Source organism: Mastacembelus armatus, chromosome 23 (assembly GCF_900324485.2).
Source record: "Mastacembelus armatus chromosome 23, fMasArm1.2, whole genome shotgun sequence".
In the NCBI taxonomy this organism is placed as follows: Eukaryota; Metazoa; Chordata; class Actinopteri; order Synbranchiformes; family Mastacembelidae; genus Mastacembelus; species Mastacembelus armatus.
In genome coordinates this window covers 13,353,422-13,376,807 of record NC_046655.1, presented here as the reverse complement: position 1 = coordinate 13,376,807, position 23,386 = coordinate 13,353,422, and the positions used below count along the sequence as shown (strand labels likewise).

The following is a 23,386-nucleotide window of genomic DNA, read 5'->3' as shown; positions in this document are numbered from 1 at the left end:
TACAGGGAGAACATTTACACCTCCCAGCAGGGTCTGTACACTCTTCCTATCATGCACCGCAGTACTAAAAGAATAAAAAAAAAAGAACAGAGATCATTAGTCAATATTGGTGTCAACAAATCTGAAATTGTTGAGTCTGATGTATTTTAGGATAAACATTTTGATTTAACACCATTTCCAAATACTTACTGTCAATGTCAGTGTCCCTTCGATCCACTTTCAAACTGTATTCGTCAGGAATGTGTCTCAAGCTTTGATCTGTAAGTAGAGGAAGTTTCCCAATAAAAGCCGGATTCATTCCACGAATGCTGTGTCCTCTCAGCCTCATGTCCTAAAACACAGTATTGATAAGGGATTACATGTGACACCAAAAGACCACACACACATTACCATACTGCAGGATCTGAACTCTGCATCGTCAAGCTACAGTAAATTTGCAACAGCTTTTAAAGATTATCTTTTCACTTGCAGCACAGGTGCTGGATCTGTCTTTTACCAGCTGATCTAAGCCACAGGAACCCCAAATGGAAGAAATGTGTTTCCTTGTTTTTTTACTATATCACAGAGGCCTGTTTTCTTCCACAGTCATGGTTCGCCCAGATGGCTTTGTTCTCTCCGTCATGGCTGCCTGTTCCCCATTACCGCAGAGATAACCACCATGTTCATGACACAAAGGAGAAGCAGCCGCCAGCTAAACTCTTTACACACTGCAGCCAAACGTTTGAGGGAGTACAGATATCATCATTCTTCCCACTGTGATTCCAATAAAGCTTTATTGGCTTGTGATCATTTGACCTTTTCAGCTAATAGTATTTCCTGGTTTTCCAATGCTGCCATAAAAGATTTTCATAGATGTGTATGAAATATTGACTTAACAGACAAGAGGACGGGGCCAACTGAAAAGGGTCAAATGTTCAGGCACAGAATGGAGATAATGTGCGCTTTGTTGTTGTTGAACTATGGTGAGCTGAAGTTGTTTATAGAAAGAAATCTCATACAATGAATAGTTATGATGCATGACTTTCATTGGCAGCCCAATACAAGCTGAATGACTGCAATCGGAGAGCAGCCAGACAGTTTATTTGGGATAAATTAAGAGGATAATTCAAATACCTGCTGCAATTAAATTAATTTGTTAAATTCTAACAATGTTAAAGGGTAAAACTGCCAAAATGACAAAGAAATACACATCTCATAAATAATTTCTATCTAGTCATGCAGCTACTTATGTTTGTATGTCCAGGTTTTGAGAAATCTGACATCTATCCCAATACAGTTGAGGCTAATAGAAGTTAAATATATTGACAATTCACAGAAATTAAATTATTATTCATGAATGGGGCAGATTTACTAAATGCACTACTACTACAAATTTATATACCACTAAAACAAATCATGAGTCATAAAGTCAGGGTCTGGCCAAACATGCTACCCAGCTGCATTATGTAGTAGTAGTAGTTAGAAAAGTGTTTGGGTTGCCACCCAAAGTCTACTTGATGAACTAAAGAGATTGTCAACACCTGCCAAGCAAAATTTATTAACCATGAATATAGCTATTAGTTACCATCAAACTCATCAAGAATTGCAATGTGACACTTACCGGCATGATCAGTCTAGTGTTTTTATCTTCATCCCTGACGTTGTTGTCTAGCATGAGGCTTTGTCGGTACACACGAGGAACCAAAACAGGTTCAGTCATGGGCTCATCCCCCAGTAAAAAACCCAGGCTGTCTTGATCTGTTCTGCCATCATCTACTTTAGTTGCAGGCATGGCTATGGTGAGGAAATGGCTGCTCATGTCCGAGAACAGTATTAGAGTAAACAGCACTGAGAAGACGGTGGTCATGGTATCTACAATATGTAGTTTTAAAGACTTTGAGTTTTCTTTGCCTGATGACTATTGGGACTTGGCTCTAAGCTGCTTTATATATTGAAAGAGAGTGAATTTTGCTTCCATCTTTAAATTGTTAAAATTCATTACTCCTGCAGGGGTGAATCCCTCTTAAGGGTGTAAGGTCACATGTAGTTTAAAGGTCTGAGCAAATGTGCTATGATTCCATTAATAAGTTTACCTTCATAAAAGAAAAAGGTGAACAGCTTTATTTTTATCAATACAAATGGGGAAAGAGGGGAAGGAGTGGGCTGTAATTCCCTCCACACCACCACTGAGTTGCGAAGGCTCACAGGAGGTCAAAGAACAAGAATTAATTATGAATCTTTTTCTTCAAAATCCACATGCTGAAATGAACCCAGCAAGTAACAGGACAGAGACCCACTGGGTGGTCGTAGTGACTCATTTTGAATGGTACCAGTAGCTGCATTGGGCCGAACAAAATCCTGTGATGAACCACTGACAAAGGTCAATACCACGTATAAAAAAAGAGACTAATACCACCTGACTATTATAGGACTCATTAGAGATTTTAAAGGAGGAGTTTGACATTTTGTGATATACATTAGTCCAGTAAAAAGTTTGATGACTCATAACTGTAGTGTTATTGATTGACATTAACATTACTTTCATTACTAGCATTTGTATCAAAAAATATGACTAATACTTCAGTGAAAATATGAGCTTCTGAATCACATGGACACTTTGTGTAAACAAATAAACAGCTCTATCCACTAATTTTACAACAGAAAAGACAGCAGCAGCTGTAGCCTCAAAATGCTAGAAAATATAAATATGTTAAAAAAGCAGGACAAAAATTTGCCACTTAAACTAGACTAAGGTGTTTTACTAAGTAAAAGTAAACTAAAACTAACAAAATACAAACACTTGAATTTGGCTAAAACTAACTAACATAATACATAGCTAAACATTTTTATCATTATAAAGCTATAGAAAGTTTTTGAACTCACCATTTGGTTGTAGTCCTAGAGAGCGGTACCGTTCTGGCCCAGATGGAGGAGAGAGGTCAATCACACAAAGGCTTTCCGGGTCACCGTGCTACAAGCCAACTTAGCATGCTTCTAATTTTTAGCCTGTAGCTTTCTTGTTAGCCTCGGCACTTCCGCTAGCGTAACGGCTAACAGCTACATATCTTTTATGGACTGCCAGACATCGGTTTTGCTCCAACACTTCAACAATAGTTAGTTAAAGAAAAGTGCGGCATTTTCGAACCTACAGCTGTTACTTTTTTTCTCTGCTTACTGGAAAATTCACCGAACCGAAGACTCCGTCGTTCCTCTTCTTTTTCTCCTCTATCTTCCCGCCCGTTCCAACGTTTTTTTTTTCTGCCCGCCCCCAACTTTTCGCTTCCTTATTTCTAGCCAATTACAGCTCGAATAACTGACCTTAAATGACCAATAAAACGAAAGCCCTGAAACTCATCATCTTTTTAATTTAGTGAAACTTCAATTGTTGAGTTTCTATTTACATGTTATTTATTAAAATGTTAATCCTAATCACTCATATAGCATTCATCTTTCTAATTGTTTTTTTATATCTACATAACAACATAATTTTTTAACAGGTATTCATTATTGAACTTTAAACATGCTGGTAGGCAGATTTTGTTAACTTTAAACAAAGCCCATATATAGTTTTGTCTAGTCACTGGCAGCTTTTTTGCTGTATACCTCATATCAGGGGTCTCCAGCCCTGGTCCTTGAGTGCTACTGTGCTGCAGGTTTTCCAAATATCCCTTCCCTTCCAGTTTCTGATTGGCTGAACACACCTGATCCAGGTAATAAGCAGTGGAGACCCCTGCGTCATACACATGAGAGTAGTATTGATGTTCTCATCTATCTCAGTAGATGTAAATAAGCAAGTATTGAAGAAGATTTTTAATATTCTGCAGTTTTGTGATTGAGATTTTGATTGACAAGCACCCACACCAAGGTGCTGACCATCAGCTAATGATAAAAGGCAGGCAAAAACAAAGAGCCATCATATTGACATAGCTCCTTGCTGGCTTTTTCTCAGCTCAGAAGGCTTACCTTATTAACATCACAGGAGCTGTAGTGCAGTGAATGGAGAACCGTAACATGAATAATAGCTATTGAACTCAGCTGAAGTGATTTTACTTGGAGCGGTCAGCCTTTATTTTGTAAGTATTATTGTTGGAGGGTGAGGACTTCTACTGAAGGAGTGAACTTGTCCACAGGGGCATAGACGTTCCAGCAGAAGCACAACTGAACTTGTGAGATTCATGCTCTGTTGTTGTAACCCTTCTTGCTCTTTCTCGCTTTCTGATAATCTCTCCCTCACTTTTCTCATATATGTCCTGATATGGGCTGTATTCATGTACTGATATGGAATGTAGATGCACTGTGGAGTACTGCAAGTCCATCTGATCCAAAACTTCTGGGCTCTATCAACTTCTTTGGCACTTACTCTGAAGATTCAGCGAATGACGTGGTGAAGGTTTTTATCTGGTAACTGTGATTTTTTCCCTGGTCTGAATTTCTAAGAAATCATTACCATAATTCTCTAACAAAGAGCATTAGCAAAAAAAGGCAAGAGACCAAATACTCTTATGAAGACCAGATGTGATTCTGTGGGTATCCATGAACATTATTTACTAAGTCTTCATGTTTCCACAACACAGCTCATCAAACTTTTAATTGATGCCAGTAAAGTTTATTCAACTACCGAAAGTGCTTACACTAATTTGATGGACTTGCAGTGATCTGTAGTGCATCTACAGTCTGTATCAGTACATAAATTTACAGTTGGTTTTGTTTGTAAGAAGTCATAATTGTGTCCAGACTGGATTCAGCCTTGTGCGTGGTTTAAAAATTAAACTTGAGTAAGCTGCAAAGTAGTTTTTCATCAGCTCTGTCATTTGCTTCCATGATCTGTCAGTCGCCGGTGCTGTGTTTCAATCACACCACCTACAGTTTCGTACATAAAGAGACCACAGAATCTGGGCCCTTTGACATCAGTAGCAGCATTATTTTCCTGTTCTGTATTAGCATGCTGCCTTTTATCACCAACACTCATCTTCAAATATAAACACTGTCACAGCTTCAGTTCTAAGAAAATGTGTTTCGCTGATGCTCCACGCATGATGCTGCATGTCTATGTGTGTGTCTTGAGCTGTTCCAGAGGCCGGGGTGCTGCATTCAGCAGAGATGTGGGTGCAAAGGGGGGGACCGCATTTTGGGCAGGATTTTTTTGTTGCCCAGAGAACAGACCATGGTTTCCTGGAACAATGCAGCTGATGAGAGTCTCTCCAAGGAAAATAAGGCTCTGACATCATGGGTTCTTAAAGCACACAGCTGTGCCAACATTCGTCTGCTATAATCAAGCCTCAGTGAATTTCCACTGTCGACTGAAATTGAGAAAGAGGGAGAATCTCCTCCAGTGGCTTAGACACTTTTTTATACAAGCTTTAATCTAACTGCTAATTTCCCCGTTGTGGCTCAGGGCTCATTGTGCACTTGCTGGATTCTTGTGCTGTTATTTCCTTTTACATCTGTCCTTGGCTCACATTTATAATAACATCTGACACAAGACTACTTGTGAATTTGTTATGATCAACTCTTCACAAGCCAAGGCTGGATCATGGACTCAATATATGAGAATATTTGTGATTAGAGAATAACAAATTCTGTGTTGACAACAAGAAGAACAAAAGTTAAAACCCAGCAAAGTGAAATGCTGTATGTCCTACTGGAAAAAAATGAATGGCTACAGACTGATGAAGCCTTGCAACCACTTTTCCTGTAAAACAACCAGTAGAATACGTAGTAAAATTGGTGAGTGTAGTAAAACAGACCACAAGGTCATTCAAAAGACAATTGTGTGCTTAAGATGAGGAGCTGAAGAGTGTGGAGAGATTGTATTTCAGGGCTTAGTCCAAAATCTGTGTCCTTAGATGCACTGGATTCTGAGTGCACGCAGATCAATGGGAACGGACTGTGTGCTTTCCAGAACCATCCTGGTTCTTGAGGTTATTCAAACAGCTTTGTGTTGCACTTCTCGAGTCACCATGTAATCCAAAATTAGCACATAAAAGATAATAAACAGAGCATTCTGAAGACATCCTGACATTTATATTTCATAGTAATTGCAATTGGATGATAGTATACATATGTAGTCCCTTTGATAATTGGGGTATTTGTTATGGCTTGGTTATCCACCACTGCCCAGGCCTCTCTGCACACAATTTCCCTCTGATTTATTTGAACTCTAAATCTTGCAAGCTTGCAACCTGCAATTGCAGCATTAGGGTGAGATAATTGATTCTGTATTAGTCATCGAGAAGGATGAAATAACATCCAGGATATCTGGAATGACCGGGACTTTGCCAACCTCCCTGCTATTCTACATTTTGATCTCCACCGTCTGCTGAGCGCTGGCCAGGGAGCCAATTTATCTGGGTTTGATGGCTGTCCCATATACATCCGTTTAAAAAGTGCTGACAGTGAGTGAGTGAGAGCTCAGTGCTGTCACTGCAAGCATCCTCTAAAGAGCTGAACATGCAGCTCTGGCCTCAATGAACACCACACCCTGCTCTATTTGCTTTGGCAGGCCCTGCCACCTCTTAGGAAGTATCACTTTGTCATTCCGCATACCCAGCCTGCACAGTTTCATCCTGCATGGTGCACAAAAGCCTCATTTTGACTAACAGCCTTAACTATAGCCAAAATGCCTTAAAAGATTTGCACATACTTAAGAGAAGCAAAGCCTGCTTTCTGAAATTCTACTGTTTATGAGTCTGTAGGTTCCTCATAAAGCCAGACAGAGTGCAATATTAAATATAGAGGTAGGAACATCTTTGCAGAATGAGTGTAAGTGCATAGTGTATTAAAGAACTTTGCAGCCATTTGTGTGATGTTGACAAGTGGTTTATTCAGCAGGAATGGTGAACAATCTGTCAGTATTTTTTTCTACAGAAGGCAGTCAAGCACCATAAATAACAGCGTTGTAATTAAACATTTTCTTGGACAGTGAGCTTCAGGAAATGACATTTTCTTCCTCAACACCCCACAGGGTCTTGGATTTCTCACACACTCCACCGTTTTAGGCTTTATTGATCATTTCACATGAGTGACAAACAGAAATATTTAATAAGTCATAGTCAGATGATTTGAAGGTGGTTGCTGTAGCTTTCTCTGTCACTGTTCCAAAAATACCAGACACACTGAGGGACTTTTTGTCTGGCTCACTTTACTTTCTATTACACAAGCTGTATTTCAGGTACCAGAGACAGTGTGTGAAGGGCGCACTGTAGCTGCATTGCAGTTCAGACAGGAATGGCATCATTTGATATTTAACGATCTGATTTGTAGTTCATGATATAATAATGTTGAGTGAGGCCTTGTTCTCATCAAAAAGTCTTTGGTTTGTACTGTATATCTAGTAGGACCAGTAATATCATCCATCCAGCTTTGTTTTCATTTGAGCCACCAAGTTGATTGGTAAACTATAGACATATAAAAGCACATTTTTAAATGAATTACTAAATGTAAGTTTTATTTCAGAGAGCTGCTAACAAATGATTTGGGCAAAATGAATAAAATCCCAGGCTTATTCTTAAAGCGAGACTATGTAATGTATGAATTTAAAAAATAACAACAAAAGAGCCTTGTTCAGTTCAATACACTAACTAGTTTTGCCACTACAGTCAAGCTTTGGCAGATTAGTTTTAGCTAATGTTAGCAAGCTTAAAGCAATAGTTTTGGGAAATAGACTTTCTTGCCAAGAGCTAGATGAGAAAAACACTATTCATTCATATATTCAAATCTGTTCTGTTAAGCTAGATACTGTGTGGCATTCATGGATAAATTTGCCAACTTTAAATTTTATTGAGTTACGGTTGAAAAAACATGATTTTGTTTAAAGTATCTGACTAAAGAATGCAAATTTATTGTGTAATGATTGTCCTGTACAGCAACTACCACTAGTGGCCACAATGGCCAGTGTCCAGCAAAAGTTACATAGTCTCACGTTAAGGGTTTTAATAGTCAATACCTTGGCTTACACTGAGGTGCCTCTCAGGACAGACAAAAGCACGCCATGACTTTTAACAATCTCAATACAATTGGAAGAATCATAGTTCACAGTACTTTTGTCAAGTTATTTGGCATAAGGGATCTATATTGAGAAAATAATTTAAAAACAGTACAAAAAATAGCATTTTGTCTTCTTGGGACCACAACATGGTATTTTCTTTTTTTTATTCTCCATGCATTCACAGATTTCACACAGATACATTTACTCGCTGACACTGCTACCTTATTGAAACAGCTTACAAATAAAAACACTATTAAAATGGTGGCCACAAGGCTGTGCAAAAGGGAAGACCTCCAATGTAAGCCCTGCCATCTGCCTGTCTTAGCCATTTCTTGCAAGTAACAAACTACAAAATAGCACCATTATACAGTGGATAGGATTCTTAATACAGTTTTGTTATATGAAACCATCATGTACATTGAATGATAGTAATGCATAGGTTAACATAAATGGGAGTACTGATTGATTATACACAGGCAGAGAAGGCAGAGATGAGATGTCTTGGGCAGTTTGTGTGATAAAAGGACTGTAAATCTGCATGGAGGCTTGCACAGACGGCCATCACTGTTAGTCCTCATGCAACTTCCTCTTAGAAGTGAATTTCCATGAAACTTGTGTCTGTGTGTGCTTGACCTTTGCTCACAACTCTTACACAACTCTCATTTGCACTGGGTACTGTGTATACATGTTTGTGTACTGTTAAGTGTGTGTCCTATCTCACATTTCTGGTAGGACTTCTCATCTTGGTGTGCAATATTTACCAAATCATTTAGTCTGTGTGTTTTCCTGGTGGACTTTGGTTGTTTGGTTGTAGAGTTTGGTTGTACTCTTGCCATCATGGCAGATAATTCAGTCCAAGCGACAACTGAAATAGCAAAGTTCTTTGCCTTGCTAAAGTAATAACATATGACAGGCCAACACTGATTGTAACACTGGCTGTACTGCACTTACTGTTGCAACAACGCAATTTCCCCATTGCGGGACAAATAAAGGTTTTCTTATTTTATCTTATCTTATCAATTACTAAACTTCCCCATCTCAGTGACTATTGTTAAACTTCGGTATTGACAGGTTAGAACATTTTGTCTGTTCGTCATAAGAACAGAAAATGTTACTCTAGTTAATTCTGGTGTATTTTTTTAGAGTGCATGTTGACTTGCAGTGATTAAACTTTCATGACTTGTGCTTAACCTTGAGCACAGGTCTCTGCTCAGACTCAAATGGTGATCACTGGGTGAATGGATTGTTGACAAAAATCAGATTTGGCCAGGGTGGTGACATGTGAAACGGATGCAGACGACAAACATGTTGCTTGTCGCTATTTGACTTTCTCCACTCACTTTTGCCAAATGCACTTTGAATCTGCTGAATGACCTATTTCTGCCAACCAAATAAGCACCATGCAATGACTGGCCAAAGAACTTTAAATTAATTTGCTTGTGGTTTGCTTGTCTTATTTTTCTAGTACCTACTAATCTAATTGTATTTCATCTGTTGTTATACAAGTGTTTGGATTGTAGATTCAGTCCTCAGGTTCTCAACACTTCCTAAAGGCTTAGGAAGGATTTGGGTTGGATTGAAATCTCCGTGTGACTCCATTTAGACAGAAGAAATCTGCCTTCAGTCACTGAGAAGTAGGGATTTGATTTGGGATGAAACAACTACAATAGTGTTTAAAGTCCGATGATGAAATACCTGGATTTTGTCCTTAAAATTATCCTCAGTAATGCATGGTGCATAAACATAATTGTAACTAGGATAGTAACTGTTAAATGTGACTGGTGATAAATATCATGTCTTAACAGAGGAGTGAATGAATCCACTCTCAGAATAAAAGGATTTACCTCCACAAAGTTCAGGGAACAGAACGAACCACTGATTCACAAACAGTTTGTTGCTCTCTGATTGGCTGAAGCCCAGATTCATTCCCACCTTTCCTGGAGCCAGAGGATGCTGCAGCTCACACATGGAGGTATAATAAGCTCTTGTTCATGTCTCAGCAGCTAAACTAGTCTGTTACATTGCATTAACAAAGAATTCTTCCCAATATGGAATGGTGCAGTGTATAAAATAATCACAAGATCCCTCATTAAACCCTTAAACAACACTTAGCTCTCAGCTTTCAATCATTTTGAAGAGCTTTTCAGACCATTGTTAGCATCCTCTTTGTTTTCTTTTACAGTGAACCATTCCACAGGGGTACCAAGTAAGGCCACTCCCTTCTCTCTTCCCAAGCTGCTGGGCACGTGTCCATTCACTTCTTTCCTACATTCTGTAATTTCTGCCCCCCGTGTTGCCTCGACTTGAGTTTTTCTGATGCACCTCCTAAGAAATAAAGAGAATGACATTTTAGTTAAATACAAGTTAAAGTGAGAGAGCAAAAAAAAAAAAAAACAGTCTGAAATCTGCATCTGGCCCCAAAAAACACAGCTGATAAAAACAAAACGTGGTTTTAAAGGTGCAGCAATGTTACTCTCCTAAAGTCAAACTGTATATACATGTTAGTATATACATGAGTGGTTTTTGTTTTGACTTGTCTACGTATTTGGTCCTCGTGCACGTGCACTCTCACCTGTGCACTCTCACCTTGCCCACAGACTTTACATTGGGATGACATTATGAAAATAAAACTAATTTTTGCAGCTTCTGGAAATTTTTTACAAATATGGAACCTTCATGAGTTAAATTCAGAATACAAAGAGTAATAACTGACTACATTTGTCATTCAAGGTGTCCTGTGAATAGTTTGACAGATGTCTTTTAGACTATGGGGAATTTTTTTTGTTGCAATACCACAAGTGACCACTGGGGAAAACTGGCATTAGGTCTTAGGGGCGGCGCTGTGTTCAGTTCTCTTAATACATGCATGGTTGTTGCTTTTGCAGCCAGGCTGCTGTCAATCAAATCTCAGGACTCAGGACTATCAGATGGTTCAGTCCGTAGCGCCACAGAAATGCATTTCCTAGCTGTTCCTCAAATGTCAGTCAGCAGCTGAATCATCTACCCATTGGCTTGAAGGTTAGACACTATTTCCAGATATAGGTCCAATATTGGTTTTTATCTTGGAATGGAAAATTATGCACATCAGCTGTAGTGTCATTATACTTTATTTCTTCTGACACAGAAACGGAGGAGAATATAAATTTCAATTTGACTTAAAGAGAAAAAGAAGAGGAGGATTCATTCTGCAGTACCTTTGTTTCCACATTGCACAATAATCCAGAAACTAATGAATGAAGACTGATGTATAAGCCAGTACACATGGTGATAGGCTAAATGTGATATGCACATTTCATCCCCGGACTTTGCATGCGTCAGTCTGGTGAGATGCCAAAACTTCAGCACGTAATGTACAGTAGCAGAGTGGAGAACCTGCCTGGGGAGCGGGAGTGCCACGGGCTCTACCACAAAAACCACTTAGTTCCTTCTCTTGCTAATGGTTTTCTTTTTTGAGAGAAGGGTAAAAAGCAGATGATCAAATCTTAAAAGGATCACACTCTCTTGCTGGATGACAACTTGAGGATGAAACAGAGTTTGCATTTAGGCCTCACAGTTTCTTTATTCAGCCAAGGCATTAAGATTTAAGAACTAAGAATGGTTTTAAAAAAAAAATAACGCTTGTTCTGGGAATGGGGAATTGGAAATTTTGAAAAGGCGATTGTATGGTTTCTAAAGGTCTTTATGACATAATAAAAAAATGAATAAAATAAGATGAAAACTATGTGCTGGCATGCATACCTTGAAAGATGAATGACTATGTCCAGGTAAAGGTTTCTGTTGGAGGAAAATGAAACTGCTTAGAGTGGAAGGATTCATTTCCCCTGTTATACTTTAAAATGATAAACTTGAACCAATTTGGAAAATGTGCTTAAAGGGACGAGAGGTTTGATATGATTCTCGTGTTTGTATGCTGCATATTCAACTATAGCCATGAGCTGGATAATTTAGCTTCCCACTGTCCCCGGTCCTTATGCTAAGCTAAGCTGTTGAAGAATCGCTCTGACAGAACCTACCAAAACATCACTTCTTTTCTCTTATTGCCTCCACATCTCCTAATGAATAAACCTTTTTTAGAGTGTATTTGTTTTGTGCTGTGCTCACCTTCTTGTTTTTTGTCTTGTCTGGCTGCTGTGCTGTCCTACGCTCTGTGCCCTTGTCCACTTTGTGCCCTGCGGTACTAACCTTGGGTGCTCTCGGCATGTCTGTGTGGCGCTGTGAACGCACAGAGCGAGCTGGCTTGCTCGTCTTGGCAGGTGCACAGTACATCTCCAGGCGCCGCAGCTCACAGCTTTGGAAGCAGCACTCGTCCACAATGCCACGTGACCGCCGTGTACTGGGACCATAGCCTGGTTTATCTGTTTGGGAGGAACAGCCAGGAGGAGTTAGATAGACAGAAGACATTTCAGCAACACCATAGCTGGTCATCACTGAGTTATGAGTTCATTCGATTTTTTTGGTTTTCAAACCCCCAACAAACAACACAGACACAAACTGACTATAAGCTCAACAGCTATGGGTCTAACAAAGCTCTGTATATGGAGTTAGGATAGTGGCTTCTTTTTGCAACCTGTGTTTATCTGCTCCAAAGCATGTCAACATGCTTGAAGGATGCAGTAAAAAGTGGCTTGGGGTTTAGCAAACAGTCAGCTCAGCTACACTGAATCCAATTTTTGCCAAACACTGTGCTTGTAATAACGCAGTGACAATGACCAGATCTTGGGTCTGACTCCTCTGATACATGGACTGCCTTCATGTCATGGATTTCTTCCATGTAAAATTTACACTGTATTGTGTTGCAGACTGTGGACACTTTTTGGCAACTGCTTCCCTGTAAAATCGGGGTCACCTACACTTTGAAAATGTCACGCTCAGCCATTTTGGCCCAGGTATCTTTTACACAGAGGCCCATAGAGCGAGGCCAAACCACAAGCCCTCTGGGTCCTCTCAACCTGCAGAAACAGAAACAGGCTGCACCCCCGTTGGCTATGCCCCACTGTTCATTCACAATTTAATTTGGCAGAAGGCTGAGAACCCTGAGACTCACTCAGAATACATGGATGTTGAAGACTGAACATGATGCATGTTGAAACATCTTTAGCATGTTTCATGTTTCCAAACTTTACGGTAAACAGAATAAGTCAAGGCCACCAGAGACACAGTGGAAAATGTATTTATTACATTTATAAACTGTAAATAGATACAGGAACATTTAAAGATATGACACTTATTTTTTTCGATCACTGACCACATGAAGTTACCACAATGCTGATAGACACTTCCTTTTTTGATTATCTTACCCCTCAAAGCCCACCCTACTCTGGTGGCCTTTAGAAAAACTCTCTCCAAAGACTCTCCATTTACAATTCCCTGTTCACCTTGAGCAATATAGCCCTGATGGGCTTTTCCCTGTTACCAAATGAAATAATAATAATTTAATATGGCATTTACAAGGAGGAAATGCCTTTCCCTCTCACAGTTAATAGCTCTTGGCTCAGAAGTCTGCCAATGCTGACAAAGTGCATTAACTTCTGCTCTCTGTCTGCCTTGTCCTGACAATGTTGTTTTGGACAGAGAGCAATTTTCATTCAGAAAGTGAAGCATTTGTCTCCTCAGACCCCCAGACACATAGCAGTGGTGAAGCTAATGGAGGTGTGAATAAGAGTGAAGAAAGCGGGACAATAGAGAAGCTTTCATTTTGTACATCAGGTAGAATGATGCTAAAAATACACAGTGTACCTGCATTATTTAGGAAACCCAGGAACAGGATTTACCCAGATCTCAGACGTCTCAGAATTACACTATGACGACAGCTTTAAAAAAAAATCATTGATTTAGTTACTGATGTGTGTTTTTTTATTAATTTCACAGGCTCCAGTAATTTACTGACAGGTGCAGTTTTAATAGCCACATATTTCTCTGTTTCTCTTGGTAATTCTTTTCTGTACTATTAGTAAAACGAGTTGAATCTGCTCTTTTCCCCTCGCGGTGTGTATCACTTGGACCAGCCCTGGCTGTTATATTAACACCTGATGTTAAGAAATGTAGAAAGAGAGAGATATGACATTGAGCCACATTGACAATTATATAATGGCTGCTAAAAGCCAAAAAGAGGTCGTGTGTCTTTGCCTGACCTGTTTTCCAATCCCTCCCAATAAAGCATTACAAATTAACATCCGTTATTATTCTGAAAATAGCCTGCAACCCTGCTGCACAAACAGCTGGAAGGGAGAGAAGAATCAGCTGGCACCGGTTGTAACATTTAGGATAATCAGCTTGGGCAGGTTAGGGAAAAACATGCGTATAATAACCAGGTCTAAAAGCTCCGGGGGGTTTTAAATGCTTTGATTCCATGGATAACTACTCTAATCTCTCATAACCAAAGTTGCTTTCCCTGATTGTTGGTAAACAAATAAGGGTAAACAGCCTTTTCTGGTTTCATGCCTCATGGTTCCTGATCTTTGAAATGGACTGTGGGAAAGGATATGGACATCACGCAGGTCCCTGAACGGGGGCTTTAGAGAGCGTGTGTCAGTGGTTCAGACATCTTAATGCTGTAGTGAGCAACAGCTGGAAAATATGATAACTTTCTTCTCATGTGCAGTGATATTTAGAGAATCTGTGGACATACTGGCCCAATCTCTAGAGTATCACATACTTTTCATTTGAAAAATTAAATGTAGTTTGGTAGTTTAACAAAAACGTCCATAGAAACGTCTGTAAGTTCTAATGTAGCGTCTCCACCTGTTGTTCAAATAAAAACAAATGTCACCTCTGGGTTTGTTTAGTGTGTGGACAGACTCATTGGCCACTGGGGGAAAAACTGCCTCTACAACTGCAATTCCCAACCATCAGTGAGTGTTTTCAGATCTCCGGGCTCAAGAAGCCATTACGGTTTCATGCACTTACTTGGTGACAAGTGACACACTGGTGGGATTTGTGCTTTATTATTGGAGGTGTTTTCAAACTGCATTTTGCAGGAGAACATGAGGATTAACTGGCTGGTCTGTAAATGTCCATCTGGTTAGCTGCCCATTAAACTGCAGCACATAATCACTTCCTTGAGCTTTTTATTGGACCTTCTGGAACTGTGTCCCATTCAGTGGATGTGACAGTCGCAAACACAGCTGCACTTTTTCACAGTGCTGTTGCCTGCCTGAACATGGCCTTGTGCTGCAGAAGTGCTCTGAGAAGTTACTAAGGATGGTTTGATATGTTCTGGCGTACTTTCTTTTTTCCGTAACTCTCAGTTGCCTTTGGAATAAATTGCATCTGCCATGAGTCCAAGCTGACTACAGCTGCTGACTAGTTGTTTTTCACAACCCCCTTTCAAGTGTTTGATTCTATAAAGCGTATTCCTTTGGTGTGGAGTGTTTCATTAAATGATATACATCAAATGTCAATCTGTCAGCATCCTTCTTAACAGAAAACTATCCAGCATCATCAACCTGTCAGATTTTAATTTGTACTAAGTGTTTCATCTCATGCCACTGAGAATCCATCTAACATCTTTGGTTTGGTGTTTACAGACTCAGCCCACATAGTGTTCATTCCTCTAAGGAACGGGCCTAGAGAGACATTCCAGAGTGGTACAGAAAGTATCTAAGTTTTACAGCTTGGTCATGGTCAATAAAAACCAGTGAATTCTTGGAACTGGTGCACTGCTCTTCCTGCAAAGTGTCAGGCAGTTTACAGCTGGGCAGGGACTATAAAAGCTGCTCAAGTACTGGAAACTACCTCTTCATCACTGGTACCACAAAGAGTTTATGGCATGAGTGAAGTGTTCCTCACATCACTGTGCTGACACGAGAATCTTATCCAGCTGCACTGCCACTAGAATTAAAGACGTTGTTTATGGCATTATCAATATAAAACGCATTTATTGAGCTTCTTTTAGTGTTGGTTATATTTTATGAGCTATTTTTGAGGATGATTTTGAAACTTAACTATAAGAAGGTGTAGCACACATGGAGTTATTTTTCTTTTGTGGATCTTTAATAAATCAGAAGAAAAATGTTTATATTGATCCCTCAAGTAAAATTAGAAATAAATGTTAGAACCTAGAGATATTGGGTTCTATTAGGAGTTTTATTTTTGTTCTGTCACTGTCACGGGGCATTTTTGCTGCTATAGTTTGGGTCCACGTGTCACTTTAGAGGGACGGCTCACCGCAAACCAACAAAGTAGTTCTGAATCATCATCTTTATCCTGTGATGAAACATTTCTATCCTTCTATCCTGGTGCGAGTGGTTTCTTCCAGGATGGCAAAGGCCACATCCACGGGGCATGGGGTCACTGAACTATTTGATGGGTAGAGAAATGATTTGAATCACATGCTGTGGCCTTCGCAGTCGCCACATCTCAATCTAATCAAACATGTAAGAAAATTTCCCCTATTGTTAACTGGAATTCAATTGATCAATAGTGTGGGAAAAGCACGACAACTCAAGAGATGCCCTGAGGTGAAGAAGAAAGAATGCAAAAAAGGTCTGAGATATCGACAATAAATCTTGGCGATTTCTGCACTAATGTAACAACATAATGCCTTTTTTGTAGAGGTTCTACATTATGTGAGTGGATTAAACTGATGAAGTCTTTCAGATGTGAAATACTGTTTAGCCCCCTCATGTTCACAAAGCCTTCATGTCTCAGTTTCACCTACTGTAGCTTACAGATCTAAGTCTGTCCTTTTCATGAGATGCCTGTTTGTTCTGTGAGCAGTAATTCGCAGAAGGGTCGGATGTTTTCTAGTTCAGGTATTAATGGGAAATCGACACCTTTTCACAGTGATGGAGAGGACACAGGAGGTCTTTCTTCAGACCTCATTGACTTCTGCAGTGTTCAGGTCCACTGTGAAACTAGGGAGGGAGGGGAGGCAGGGTGTCCTGATCATCCTGTAATCCACATAATCCCCTGCTGCTGAGGGACAAGGCCTAGCTATGTGTGCGTTTAAGCATGTACGTGTGTACGTGCATGTGTCATGCTGTTTACACATTCTACCTCTTTCTCCAGCTCCATTAGCTTTGAATAACTTCAACAGTGACAAACACTGGAGGGGAAGTCACATCAGTGAAAACAACCATGTACAAGGGTTTTGCCAAAACCGGTGGATCATGTAATTCAAGGAAGTTTGAGTCTCATTCATTCTGCAGAAAGTTAAGACTATATATTTGAGTATCACTCTAAAGTACATGTGAAAATTTCAGTGTGAACTAAAAGTGACTTAGGACAGGGAGCTATTGTACTTAGCACTTATACTTTACCCCAAAATACTCCCATGACAAATCTACTTCATGGAATGAACATCCCAGTGAAATAACCCACAATCCTGCCTGCTAAAGCATTACAAAGACAAGTGAGGATTTCTGGGTCAGGCTAATAATTGGAAAAACTGACTATGGTTATGGATTTTTTCTGTTTCTGTAACTGCAGTTTGTTTCATTACCTTAAAAAAATTTCCACCAGCTAGTATTTAGTATTTTTGTAAGGGTAGGAAACCTGTAGTCTTAAAAGGCAAGTGTGCTACTTCACTGGTTACATGCGTAAGGTGGACTGGCAAAAGCTCTGTCAGCACAGAAAGCCCCCTGTCATTACAACACTGTCTCTGGACACATTATCAATCAGAGGGCTGCCAAGTTCAACACGGCCAGACTGGAGGGGAAGAGTTCAGGGAAACGAGCATGCCTCCTTTGGCCAAGCTGTTACGCTGCAGACGACAGAACCCAAATGGATTTTGCAGATATTTTATACAAACAGCCACTGGTACATGTGGTGACTGAATGAGAGAAGAAAAAGGAATAACAGTGAGAATATGAGAGAGCGACAGAAACTGAGGAAGACAGGGAGCGGAATATTTTCCAAGGCACAGCACCCTGCTGCTCAAACCTCATCATGTCTTCAGAAAAAGGATGGATTGTTTATGAAATAGACCTCTTTTTCAACACAGGAAAATGTGGCATTGATAGATGGAAGCTGTGCAGTTCAGTGACTGCTCAGTGTAAGGTAATGCGGGAAAGACAAACACATCCCCGTTACCACAAAAAGGTCTGTTCCTGTTTAATAAGTGTATCCTGCATGTGGATTCATGAGTTACATTGGCCTCCATTCAACACTTTTTCATGTGATGAATATGGACAGTAGTGCTATAGTTCTGCAGCCTCTGAGACATATTTATAAAAGTGTAGTAAACCTCCACTATCAGTAGCCAACACTTTTCACATCATCCAATCTCTGGACACCCTCACAGCCTGTCAAAGACTTAACGTTTCATTAGCGCTCAGCTACAACCTCAGACACTTTTGGGGACTAATTTATAAACCTTCAAACTGAGATGTAAAACAATAACAGGGGATCTATCAGCAACGAAAATCGTTGGCCAAAAGTTGACAAGACCAGTTAGTCTTGAAGATTTGATCCTTTCGTCAGACAGAAACTGTTACTGCACAGTGTTTTCCACACAGAATCCAAAAAATGGCTGATGATTATCGACTAATTGAGCTTAAAAGATGAATTCTACGCCTGAATTTAGCAAAATGTAATGGTTGATCATGTAATCTGTAAACCTCAGAGAACATGGCACTTTATAGTAGAAAAGTGCTGCAGCAGATGGAATCCAAAGACCTAAAGGTCTTAACTGGCAGAAACATGGCAGTGGTGCAGGCTGTCATGACCACTTCACAGCATGGGGGTGCTGCCAGCAGCATCTGGACAAACAAGACCTGCAGCCTTGCAGCAGCTTGGTGGGTCTCCAGCAGCTCTGGCAAACGCCGTACAAAAGGCCAAATGCAGAGAATGATATTGACCAGTCCTGGAAAAGCTGCGTGTTGGGGTGGAGAAACGTGACATGGTGGGCAGCGGTAGCAAGGTGCATGGTGACCCTGCTGCTGGACGCAGCACTGAAATCCAATGATTCAGCAAAAAAATCCAAGGACATTTTTGGGCTGACGATTTTAAATAACGTATTTGTACAATGCCTTACCTCAGCCAGCTGTAGTATAGTTACTGTTCTGCAACTGAAACACTTGTTTATGGTTAGTAATGTAATCTAGCTACACACAGATCACGCTTCTACCTTCACTGGTATTAAGAGTCGAAATGGACAGAAATCGTGTGTGAAATCATCTAATGTGAATGTAGGCATGCCTAGCTGTGCACGGACGGGTGCTACAGGCAATGGATGTCAGAGGTCTCCTGGTGAGAACTGTGTGGTTCCCCACACATGCAGGAAAAGCAGAGCTATCATTCTAGCTAATGAGTGCAATACTGGGGCACCAGAGGGCAGGGTCGAGAACACCCTGAAGGGAATATGTATCCCATCTGTCCTGGGAACGCCTCAGGCTCCCCCAGTGATAGCTGGAGAACATGGTTAAGGAGAAGAACCCAGGCATTTCTCCACCTGCTGCCACTGTCACCTGGACTCAGACGAGTGTAAGGACACCGATGGAGCTCTTTGGTAAATGGATGCCATTGTTGGAGCCAATACAAGGTGGTGAAGCTGTGTGAAATTTCCGGAGAAGTAATGGATAGATTGTAGTAACTTTGGTGACCCCTTGAATGTTCCTATAGTGACACCATCAGGTCAGAATTTTAAGTTTCAAAGTTGGTCGAGTACTTTTGTTTCTTTGCTCTAAAGCGAGACAGTGAACAGGGGTAACACTGCGGTCTGAACATTAGCACGGTGATTATGTTTTACTTAGCAAATCCGGCTTTTAATGACATCACATTTTCACGACTATGCTCTGACCTCTACTACCTCATTCACTGTGCTGTACTGAGCCTGGGTTTCGAGGACTGACCACCTCCTGGCCCCTAATTCTCCACCAGGTTCACTAGGTTCTTGAGAACATGTCTCAAAAAAACCACTCCAGACTCTGGTTAACGTGAAAGCAATCAATACTGGAAAAGACAGCAACTGCAAATGCACTGTAGCTGTTGCTAATTTCCCACAGAAATCTTATATCGCCTTCTTTTCTTTTTGAAACTGGCAGCTGACAAAGTCTACCACATGTGGAAAATCTTTCATAAGTTTGGGACAGAACCAAACCATTAATAACGGATCGTTACGTCAGAACTGCACAGGAGTCAGAGGAACAATCAATTACAACAACAATAAAAAAATGACTTTTGGTGGAGATATGATGCTCCTCAAGGGCATTTGGTGCAAATTGGTTTAACCGATGGATACCAGCCAAAGAAATGTAAATCACCGGGTTATAAACTTCAGTCCTGTGGTGTTTGAGCCAGCTGCTAGTGCACAGTTGCACTGCTCGTCTCTGACAGAACGATCAGGATACATGTCCTAGAAACACTGGCTGTCGGTGGAACATTGCACCTAATCTTGTTAGCTTCATATATCCTGTGCTGTTCTGGGTTGGGTCGAACCCTTAATGGAAAAGTGAGAGATTTAAATCCTGGGTTTTTTGGTGGAGGGTTTTGTTTTTTTGGGTAGCTTCCCCTTTTTCTGGTGGAAAAAAGAAAAAACTTCACTGCTACATTAGTTTCTAACCTTCTTTTTAGCCAAATTCCACTTAAAGACCTTTCCCCCTGGGTAAAACTGTTATTTGCCACCAGTAATACTTATTGTTCATATGCTTCATGTGGGTTTCATGATCAAAATCTACACTTCAGTTCGTAAATAACAGTCGAGCATTAAACAAAGAGATGAATGTGAACTTGAAGAGAAGTACCAGTGAAAGAGGAATGAATGAAAGAGGAAGAAAGACACTGATGCAGGGAAAGACAAGACAAGATGTCAAACTGGCTGCTTTTTTATTTATGAGCTTGCTGGAGGTGGAGAGCTCTGGGACAGATACAGCCAACCTTTATGAATAAATAAAAAGTGCACTTACTGAAATAAAAGCCTCTGCTTCCACACACAAACTGCAGCGTGTCGACCAGCTCCGCCCCGCACAGGGTCTCTGGGCCCGCCCCTGTTGCCGTCGGAGTCAGGGTGAGGACGCACAGCAGTAGCGAGAGGGTGTGGCTACAGGAGATACAGCACATCGCACTCTGCACACAGGGAGAGAGAGAGAGGGAGAGTGTCACTGCTTTTAAAGGCAGAGCATCATCAGACAAAGGTTTTCCTGTAAACACTAATCTGAGCAGAGAAGTCACACTTTTAAAATCCATTTTTATAAATACACCGGTGGCTGTTGAGCAGTGCAATATTTTCCTACTCAATTTTAAGAATTTTCCTTATATCCCACAAATAAAAGTGAAATAAAAGTGGGCGCGACCACAGAGTGCAACTTCACAGGGTTTTGGAGATGGGGAGGAAAATGATGCCACTTGATGCCAGAGTCAAACCGTCAAACAGGAGGCTGACCAGCTCTGATGCACCGGAGCGCCTGTGCGCAACAGAGCAGAGCGAGTCCAAATAAAAAGCACACGTTTCTCCTTATCATCTCCCTACTCGGCCCCTGCACGGGAACTAATAATTCAACAAGACTCTATATTAATCAGAGAAGTATAAAGATCTATAATAAATGGACAGTTAGTAATGAGGACTGGTCATTTCCCCGGTGCCAAATTCCAGCCGTCAGCGCGGTATTACGCACAGAAACTAAAAGTGCTCCAAAAAGCAACATTTTAAAGTCAAAAAAAAAAAAAAGCGCCTAGGATCTTTCCGATCCAAAATGTGAGATGGAAAACGGCTCTCCCGCCAAACCCAGCGGAGGAAGCTGAGTGAGCCAAATATACATAATAAAGAGAATAAACACAGGACATTATCCATCTACATCACAGCCCCAACCACACGGTCCCGACGCCCATAAGTATTTCATGTTAAGCGCTGCTCTCTCTCAAACCCGCATCATCAGGTTAGATATTTAGCACTTAATAATGCAGACTCAGCAGCAATTACTGTGGAAGTTGCAGAGCTGCATTAGGACTTTCTGGTGAAAAAGAGCGCAGAGCGCACAGAGGCGCTGAGGATGTAAATTCATTCATGCGAACAGCGAAACCATCTACGATTCAGGTCAAGACTTCCAAAAGAAAAAAGTCAATTAAAGCAAAATGGGACAAGATCGTATTATCCATAGAGGGAAACACCATTAAAACATGCAGGGCAGTTACTGACTAAGTGATTAAAAAGGATAAAAACCAGAATAAATCTACATGTATCATGCATTTAAAAGCTGCAGACAAATAAGCGCTTCAAATTCTATTTTATTGTTCCATCTTAAACTAGACAAGGATGCTCAGTGCAAATAGTGAACAAGTGAAGAACCAAGGTGACAATCTATAGCGTCAAAGGAAATCAGGTAAGTTACCTTGAAGACATCACATAAATGCCACTGAGAGGAAAGAGCGCTAGACATCCCCACGGGTCTCCGCAAGACAAAGCCCGGCGAAAATGAACTTGTTTGAAGTCATTAAAAAAGGGGAGAAAGAGGATGAGATGCGGCCAATGTCACATCTCAATATTCCGACTTTGTTCCATTGCGCAGGCTCGTTTTGGAGAAGTGAGATTTAGCGAACAGGAGACGGATTTAGAGAGAAAATCCCTCACATTTATCTACATTACACAGACATTTTCAACAGGAAACAGCTGGGGCAGCATTTGCCTCCTACTCGTCCTAAGTTATTCATTAAGGATTTTGGGCACATATTCAAATAACGTCATTTCTCCTTTTTCTCAGAACGGGATTGAATTTTGATCTGAGACTTGGTTAGTAGTTCAGATCAAGATAGAAAAAGCGGTGCTGCCCCACCAGCAGCAGCTCACTCTCACATAACACACTATTTTCTGCACTGAACGCTCGCGAAAGAGAAATTAAAGACAAGCTGGAAGTTATAATCTGATGGTTGGTCATTGTGCGTAAGTTGGCACGGAGCAATTCAGCAGCCGGTCTATCCAAAGTCTGATCTGATTAAGGATAAAATAAATCATTAAAAACACTTTTCCATTGGCTCAACACTGCGCTACTAACATGAATGCCTAATAAAAAGCTTTATAAAAAGCTGGAGTGAATATGGAAAAACTGGCACTTCTCATTAGAGCAACTCTGAGCCAGAGATAACCAGAAAGTCACATTTAAAGTCCAGCTCATTCTAAACCTTTTACCTCTGTGCACGATTTGCTGGTTTTCTGCTCACTGTCACTGTCATTTCTTGTAGCACATCAGCTCCTGCTCCAGTTTTCTTTGCTTATTTTCTGTCGGTACAAGCAGGTTTGTCTTCAAATGACATCTGATGCGTCAGTGAACTGACTGGTGTGGAAAAAAGAGTGGAAAAACAAAAAACGTGGGAATTCACAGGGAAGAAGACATTTATTTCATATTTCAGCCACTACTTTGGAGCAAAGCACAGAGCTGGATGCTGGATGGTGCACTGACTAACACCTGAAGACACCCACTGTGCAGAGCCACCCAGCCTCATCAGGTTAAAGTACAGACTCCAGTGTTTCAGACCACAGCTTCACAC

At 40.6% G+C, this 23,386-nt stretch overlaps 2 protein-coding genes across 5 annotated transcripts; both read right to left on the bottom strand.

Annotated features, from left to right (window-relative positions):
• Positions 1–6: 6 nt before the first annotated feature.
• pmch (pro-melanin-concentrating hormone) lies at positions 7–1,846 on the bottom strand. Its single transcript, XM_026326451.1, has 3 exons — positions 1,601–1,846; positions 190–331; positions 7–64 (listed from the first exon to the last, which is right to left on the bottom strand). The coding sequence occupies exons 1-3, from the start codon at positions 1,844–1,846 to the stop codon at positions 15–17; spliced, it is 438 nt and encodes a 145-aa protein (XP_026182236.1). The 3' UTR covers positions 7–14.
• Positions 1,847–6,792: 4,946 nt separating this feature from the next.
• igf1 (insulin-like growth factor 1) lies at positions 6,793–23,130 on the bottom strand. Of its 4 annotated transcripts, none has more exons than XM_026326383.1 (5): positions 23,028–23,130; positions 20,812–20,971; positions 12,068–12,321; positions 11,705–11,740; positions 6,793–10,291 (listed from the first exon to the last, which is right to left on the bottom strand). In XM_026326383.1, the coding sequence occupies exons 2-5, from the start codon at positions 20,963–20,965 to the stop codon at positions 10,232–10,234; spliced, it is 504 nt and encodes a 167-aa protein (XP_026182168.1). In that variant the 5' UTR covers positions 20,966–20,971; positions 23,028–23,130; the 3' UTR covers positions 6,793–10,231. The 4 variants fall into 4 exon arrangements, with proteins under 4 accessions (XP_026182168.1, XP_026182169.1, XP_026182167.1 ...); XM_026326381.2 differs by lacking the exon at positions 23,028–23,130 and adding an exon at positions 22,234–22,520 and having other exon boundaries at positions 8,124–10,291; XM_026326384.1 differs by lacking the exons at positions 11,705–11,740; positions 23,028–23,130 and adding an exon at positions 22,234–22,520 and having other exon boundaries at positions 12,149–12,321.
• Between the last annotated feature and the right edge of the window lie 256 nt (positions 23,131–23,386).

Excerpts from the sequence above, each read along its gene's own strand:
- pmch (XM_026326451.1), bottom strand. The coding sequence starts at position 1,846 with ATGACCACCGTCTTCTCAGTGCTGTTTACTCTAATACTGTTCTCGGAC. Across the intron at positions 332-1,600 it reads ACACTAGACTGATCATGCCG|GACATGAGGCTGAGAGGACA; the intron begins GTAAGTGTCACA and ends ACTGTGTTTTAG. Across the intron at positions 65-189 it reads AAGGGACACTGACATTGACA|TACTGCGGTGCATGATAGGA; the intron begins GTAAGTATTTGG and ends TTATTCTTTTAG.
- igf1 (XM_026326381.2), bottom strand. The coding sequence starts at position 22,281 with ATGTCTAGCGCTCTTTCCTCTCAGTGGCATTTATGTGATGTCTTCAAG. Across the intron at positions 12,322-20,811 it reads AAGCAGAGGCTTTTATTTCA|ATAAACCAGGCTATGGTCCC; the intron begins GTAAGTGCACTT and ends CCTCCCAAACAG. Across the intron at positions 11,741-12,067 it reads ACAAGACAAAAAACAAGAAG|AAACCTTTACCTGGACATAG; the intron begins GTGAGCACAGCA and ends TTCCTCCAACAG.